At 32.4% G+C, this 7,650-nt stretch overlaps 1 protein-coding gene across 1 annotated transcript; it reads left to right on the forward strand.

Annotated features, from left to right (window-relative positions):
- Nucleotides 1-53: 53 nt before the first annotated feature.
- On the forward strand, nt 54-5,555 carry LOC105337338 (D-ribitol-5-phosphate cytidylyltransferase). Its single transcript, XM_011442021.4, has 9 exons — nt 54-115; nt 323-458; nt 831-991; nt 1,836-1,936; nt 3,003-3,152; nt 3,595-3,699; nt 3,893-3,938; nt 4,075-4,160; nt 4,891-5,555. The coding sequence occupies exons 2-9, from the start codon at nt 328-330 to the stop codon at nt 5,401-5,403; spliced, it is 1,293 nt and encodes a 430-aa protein (XP_011440323.3). The 5' UTR covers nt 54-115; nt 323-327; the 3' UTR covers nt 5,404-5,555.
- Nucleotides 5,556-7,650: the final 2,095 nt, after the last annotated feature.

Genomic DNA, 7,650 nt, shown 5'->3' on the forward strand with positions numbered 1-7,650 from the left:
AATCAGATTAGAAAATAATTAAATTTCTTTCGGAAGCTTCTGTCGAAGGCACTTTCGGGACTTATCTATGTTTATCACTCACAAGTCCTTTTGACAGTAACAGACTACAGATGAGGTGTCTATATATACAATTTAAAACATTTTGAGATTTACTTAAACAACACAACCATACGCTAAATCCATGAAAAGAATATGACAGCATGTTTTTTTAAAAAATAAGATGTATATGTACATGTAATGTTAATTTCATTATTACCTTTAATAGTTGTAGATTAGTATTTCTTGTGATTTTATGTAATAATTTTCCTCTCTTCTATTTAAGATGCCATGGATTTTCCAGTATTTGTAGTTTTACCAGGAAGTGGAGTTGGTTTAAGATTTGGAACACCTTTACCAAAGCAATACACAGACATTAAGAATAAATCATTATTTTTGTACACTGTCCAAGCCTTTCATAGGTATTGTCTATTGAGCTTACATAGAATATTATACAGAAGTTGTTACATAATTAATAAAGAGATAATTAGATGGGTGTTAAATTCGGCAATTTAATTTAATAGGAGAATATTTTCCCCAATCGACAGGTAGTAATGATTGTGAGGTTCACAAAATCAATGCAAGAGATAAATTCCTGTCATATACATTATTCATATGGACAAATAAGAATTGTTGTGAATGAATGTGTACCATTAAATGAAAAACAAACTCCTTTTGAAATGATTTTATAATGAACATGTATATGAAAGATTTGTACAGACAATAGGTGTTATTGTATGGATATCTAGGTAATATTTTGATACATTAATTGTTACATTTTTTTTATCTGATAGATTTCCATGGATACACACAATAGTAGTGGTTGTCTCTCTAAGCGACATACCCTGGGTACAGGAGCAGCTTGAGGGTAACAATCTGACCAGAGTGAGGGTTGTAGCTGGGGCAAAGACCAGGCATAGGTCCATATACAATGGAGTGAAGGCCGTCAAAGATGGTGGGTGAGCTGGAACAGTATACTGGACAGGCATCCAACGATTGCCAGGTCCGAGTTAGGATATATCCAAAGTGCACTTGTATGACTTTGCCATGCATCTATATATAACCTCTCTCTGACCAAACATTGTTAGGCTTTATCCTTAAAATATCGGAACAAAACAGAAATTAAAGAATGAATAAAAAATGTAGGATAATATGTCAAGAAAACTGAATTGCATTAGCTACATGTAGAAGAAATAATCAGGGTTATCTTTCCTGTGCTAATAGCATTATCAACCTCGAATAAAACCACATAAAAGAGTGTCATAACTCTGTCATAATTTAAAAAAGTGGAAAGTTTTGTAGTGTTCAAAAAGTGGAAAGTTATGTAGTGTTCAATATGTTTTACTTTTTATGATATTTCTTACTTCTTGTGTCTAAAAATTGAGAACAAGTGTACTCTTAAGTAGTAACTGTATATTTATTTTTTTATTATAAATTATGTGTTTCTTTAAATGTCAGACAGTAGAAAAAGTCATTTTCATTATTAATATGTAATTTGTACAGGATTTTGATAGGTAAAACTTGTTAATTGAATAACAGAATTCAAATATAAAGATATTAATAAAAAAATTTGCAAAGCAGGATAATTTAAGTCATTAATTGTATTTTTAATGAGCCCGAAGCTTACATACATGCATATGATGTGTAGTTTTTTCAAAATCCTCAATAATAATTTACAAAAATTCATTTTTATTTGTATAATCAAAATATGCTAATTATGTTTAAAAATGATAAAAACTGGAAATCTCTATCTTCTTACTTTTGTTAATTTATTATTTGAAATTTTTTTTGTATTGTAGTGTGTCGTGGGGATGATGTGGTGTTGATTCATGATATTGTTAGAGTTCTAGCAGAAGAAAATGTTGTGAAAGATGTGGCTAATGCTGCCAGACTTCATGGTGTAAGTTTATTTGGTATAGCACTATTTCTCTGAACTGCTGATCTACATGTGCAGCATCTTTGCTAGCCAAGGGTTTTCGGTCCACTTTGCTCCCCAAAAACCCTTGGCAGATTTCATTACGAAAACTCAGTGAACAAGCTCCATTTTATGATTGGCTGCAGCTGCGAGAAGCTGATCCAATCGCAGTGCTTGTAAATATAAACTTTAAAAGAAAACACATGTGTGATCTTTGGTAAAACATTCGGTGCTTTTAACAAATTGAGACACAAGTTCTCGAGTACAGTGCCTTCCCAACGGTTGTTTAACCAGATCGCTTTAAAAACCTATATATTTTACTGGGATTGACCATAGTTCTACATACTTGTCAAGGCTCACGTGATAGCATGAGAAGTAAACACGGCGAATGTAGAAGTTGCCTATCCTGTTAGTATATATGTTCCTGCTTATGGTTATTGCTTTTAAAGGTTCAGTGAGCTATGTTTTATTTAATTTCTTTGGTCCACAATATTCATGACAACGATACCTGGTTTTATGGCATGAAAGCTTTCATATAAATCGGCGACTTTTTCACTCCCGGTACAGGTCCTTACAAAACACTATGAATAAAACATTCCGTGCTTTCCCTAGGATATAACTTAATTCGTATTTAATAGCATTGTTAATTATGTTCTGATATTCGGTAGTCAACAATTAATGCTGTAGTGTGTATATAACCTGTTGTTTAATTCGATTAAAATGTAAATATGCAAGGGGCGCAACTCAAGTTGCTCGCTAGATAGCGCCACCACATCACCGAGTTTTCGTAATGAAATCTGTCAAGGGTTTATGGGGAGCAAAGTGGACCGAAAACCCTTGGCTAGTGAAGATGCATGTGCAAAAACTTTGACATCAGTGGTTCAACACACATAAACTAACAATAAATATCAAAAACAGAAAAACAGAATTTGAAAAATTTCAGCTTAATTAATGACTATGTCTTTTTAATCAAATCTACATTGTCTTCTGGAAAGAAGCTCACATGTATTGAATTATATTCTAAATCTGATATGATCTGTGTTTGATCTAGGCATCAGGCATCACTAGACCTTTGACTTCCACCGTGATAGCCAAGAGCAGCGATGGATTTTTGTCAGAATCTCTTGACAGAACCAAATATCTTGCCAGTGAGATGCCCCAGGGATTTCACTTTAATGTCATTAACACTGCCTATGAAAAGGTATTACCTCAGGTTTTGTTTCCTGCAGTCCTATACTTCTGACATAGGTTTTATATAAATGAATAACTGAATGTAAGATAAACTTTGTGACACCCTCTGAAGAAATGAAGCTGTAAATTCTATGAAATCATTACATTTTGCAGTTGTTTACTTTTCATGAAATCATTAGGTACCCCTTTCTTGCAAATTTACTTTTCAACATATCGTAAAACATATTGTCTTTACAATAATTTCAACTGGCAGATCTACAAATATATGGCTTTAATGAATGTAAGTTGACCCATGCAAATTCAAATGATTCCACAGTATATTAGATATTATACATTCATTTTACAGGTGTGTATACAATTTCATCGCACATTTTTTTGCTGAAGTAATGCATGATTAATTCTAATAACATTGGTAAATTTGTACACAAGAGCTAACCATGTCCTTATTGCAGGCCACTGAGTATGACTTTGAGTTTGGTACAGAATGCCTCCACCTGGCTCTGAAGTACACAGGTACGAAGGCCTGGCTAGTGGAAGGACCAGACTCTCTATGGAAGGTGGGTGGGGATAAAAACTGAAACACAATTCATGAGTGGACCTTGTTTAATTCTGTTTTTTAATATCATGTTGAAAAGGCATAATATTAAATGAAAGTTTAAAAATTGTTTTTCCTTCAATTGTTTGGAAGATGATAATGAATTCATGGTATATGCATAAATTATGTTTACCTCCCTTTAATTTATTTCAAAGGTGACATACAGAAAAGACTTGTTTGCAGCTGAAGGGATATTAACAGGTCTATACCATATTTTGATTCATTGGTATATTTTTATATCATTCCTTGATATATTTTTCTCCATAAAAATACTTTATACTTCAGTCTTACAATAAAACTAGTTGAACTCATAAGTATGAAAATCATTTTACTATAGAAAATCTGTCATCAATATATGTTGAGGAGGGAAGTTCACACCTAAGAGATACAGTTATGAGCTGTATTGCAAGCAGCGGTCTCAAGGTAATGCTAGTTTCAGTTTAACATGCCTAAATTGATTTTTACAATGTTCAATTCTGTATTCTACCAATGAAATCATCATTTGTGAAAGTGAAACTTTGGTTTTTGAAAATGAGGATTGTGTCATGATTTGGTTGATACTGTTTTAAAAAATGTAAGAATTCATTTAATTATTGAAATTCTTTTCACAAACATGTAAAGAAACCAATGAATTATTCATTAGATTAGATGCTGCAAAAGGCACCTAAAATAAGATATTGCTTATCAATTATATTGTATATACAGTTGTACTTCGATATCTCGAACACTGATATCTCGAATACAAGAATTCTTATAATCGAATGGATATGTCGAAGTGATTTGTAAGTCCCAACTACTTATTTTTTAAAGTATTTTACTCTCCATATCTCGAATACTCTGATATCTTGAAGTTTTTAAACAGTTCCATCTAGTTTGAGATAACGAAGTTTGACTGTATTGTATTTCCTCTTTCATTTAATTCAATTGCCTTTTAGATACCATTTCCTGAAATTGTTACGTGCATTTACTAACTGTAACTAGTTAAAGAACAAAGAAATAGTTTTTTGAAAAAGTTTCCATTGAGATATAATATAATATGTATGATATATACTTTGGTAATGTATGTAGATGTACTTGTGTGTACCAAACATAATTTTCCCATTTACTGACAGAAATTTAAACACATTCAAATTATTTTTTTGGCTGTTGTCAGATATCATCTGAAAAGATCCCAAATTGCACAGACTCAGGATTTATCTTCTTTGTACCTCAAAAAAGCTTAGAATTGGAAATCGCAACAAAAATTAAGAAGATCTGTTCCCTGATGAACAAGATTATAGTGGATCATTCTGTAGAAGACAGTGACAGCAGCTTAAATGTGTTGACAGATAAATTGAACAATTCAGAGGAATCCAGTAGAACAGAGGAGTCCAGTGGAAAAAATAAAGGTACTCGTAACACAGTAAACAAGGTATGTACTAAGTGTTCTTTCTTAACTCGCAAGACAGTTGTTACTGTGGTTGAAATTGACAAGAAGGATGAGAGAAGGGAGACAATTGAGGATATCCGCGACCAGATCCTTGGAGAGAGTCTACCAGACAGTGTGGATATATGTGCAGTTGTGTGTCACAGTCAATCCAACTCTCACAAGGTGGGCAGTTTGGTGGCATCACTTGTAAGAAACCAAGACTCTGGAATGAACTATCAGGTTCTCTATGTGGAGTGATATGAACCCTCCAATTCTGTATGTTAAGTTTTATGATCCACCTTGTTCTTTGTGTGGAGCCATAAAAGCCCATATGAACTAATCGGATCTTGATGTGGAGTCATAATTGTGAACTGTCAGTTTTTCTGTGGGTTGCTCTAAATGTTGAGTAATAATACAAACCAGTGAGATACTCTTTGAGGAAAACAATGAACCACTAACTTCTCCATGTAGATAGAAATACATCCAATTCCTCTGAACACTGAACAGGCGTTGTATTGCAGAATTTATCATTAGCATTCAGTCCATCCTAAAGCATCCCCATGAATTTGATATTCAAAAGTACACGCAGTTGTCCATGAGTAATGTAATTGATTCATGAAGATAAGGTGCACTAAAGCTGTTCTTTAGTCAGATTTTGCATTTTTACATGCATTGGTCTTAACAATGCCCATCTAGAAATGTACTCAGAATATTATAAAGTGAATGCTGTACCAGTCTTAGTTTTTGCTTCCCTTTTTTTATGCATAGTGGATGAAGAAACCTATTTATTTTTGAAAATAAAACAGAACTTGGTTTCACTGTAAATGAAAAAGATTCTGGTTAGAGACAGTTACAAGCAAATGGATGAAAAAAAAAAAATGACTAAACATCATTAAGAAAGATTCAGGTTTTTCAATCAAAGAATACAATTTATGTAGACCCAGAAAATATTGATATTAAATGGATATGTGTAGACATACTTTAAAGATCTGCTGGCATTTTCTGAGACCTTAGGCCAGGGTTTGTTCAAATGGTTTAATCAAGCCAAATTGAACCACCCCTCCTCCTTTAAAATAGAAACCAAAATCTGCAGATGAAACCAATGCACGTTGGTTTGAACTCCTTTACAACTTGCGGCACATTCGTCCCGTTGTTCAAGCTGAGTGTTTTGAACCAGGTATACCCCAACATGTGGGATGGGGTATACATGTATAGTCTTGAAAGCTGAGGCTATTCACCCAGGGTTCTACCTGCTTTATATGAATATATTTTTGTTGTACAAAGACACAATTGGAAACTAAGAACTCTCTCTCCCTCTACAGATTGCATACACCCCAAGTTCAACATCAATTTACCCTTAGTATCTTTGAATGCATCATTTGATTAAAGATGTTATTCATAAATTAACTTAAGATAAAGATAAATTCAAAAATTATCATACGGATAAGAAATTATCATTCAAATAACAGTGATTATTACAAAAGGCCAAAGCCTTGTTCCAAATTTGTTCATACCACAGTAGTGTCAAACTCGCTGAAATAACCGTGACGGTGTTGAGGTGTTGAAAGCAGGGAACATTCCACACACAACAGAGCAAACGCCATGCATGTTGAAGTTTAAAAACCATTTTGATTTGCTTGTTGACAAAAAAACCTCACCAAAAAGCCAGTGATATCGTGTGTATGAGAAATATGTTTTTGATGGAATAGTTACTACATGTATATATACATACATGTGCGGTAGATGAAATGGCAGTGTTTTAGACATTAGGTCAATTTTTCTGTCATTCTGAAAATATTGGTTATGTCTTTAATGAGTGCAGACTGACAATGTTTTCAATAAGATGTCAATGTATGTGATCATAAAAATAAATAATTTTTTTTTTTTTGGTTTTAATACTTTAAGGAGGCTGGGGGGTCCAAAAAACATTTCTCCAAAACTCACCAAATTTGTAGAAATGTTTCATATAATCTTAAATTACATTTTAATATGGAAGACCACATCACAATCATCATTAATTTTATCATTTATTGCATCTGAAGAAATTGCACATTATGTAAAAAAAAAATATGAAAAAATATTTGAAATATAAAAAAAGGCAAAAAGCATACAAATAACATCACAAAAAATTAACACAATAAGAAAAACTAAATATTATTTGCTATAAAGAAAAATATCACAATTTTACCAAAAATATGTGTCATACAAATGCAAATCTTTAAAACAAAAAAAAAAGTAGCCACAAGATTATTTCCAAATTTTAACATAATTATAATCAATACATGTGTAATAAAGATTGAGCATTTAAAAAAATTTTTGGTGGTGAAATTAAAAAAAAAAGAAGAAATAAAAGGAGAATATTACAAACAAATATTTGGAGTTTTACAAGTTACCTCCCTTTGACAAGTTAGAAAATGCTCAAAAACAGCTGAAATGATTTTTTGCATCTTGTAACCCTTGGTTTACCATCAATTGACGCTTCAATACCATTATATTCATTTCTTT

Source organism: Magallana gigas, chromosome 5 (assembly GCF_963853765.1).
Source record: "Magallana gigas chromosome 5, xbMagGiga1.1, whole genome shotgun sequence".
Classification (NCBI taxonomy): Eukaryota; Metazoa; Mollusca; class Bivalvia; order Ostreida; family Ostreidae; genus Magallana; species Magallana gigas.

Coding starts and splice junctions, on each gene's coding strand:
- LOC105337338 (XM_011442021.4), top strand. CDS start 328: ATGGATTTTCCAGTATTTGTAGTTTTACCAGGAAGTGGAGTTGGTTTA. Junction 459..830: donor ACTGTCCAAGCCTTTCATAG/GTATTGTCTATT, acceptor TTTATCTGATAG/ATTTCCATGGATACACACAA. Junction 3,700..3,892: donor GACCAGACTCTCTATGGAAG/GTGGGTGGGGAT, acceptor TTTATTTCAAAG/GTGACATACAGAAAAGACTT.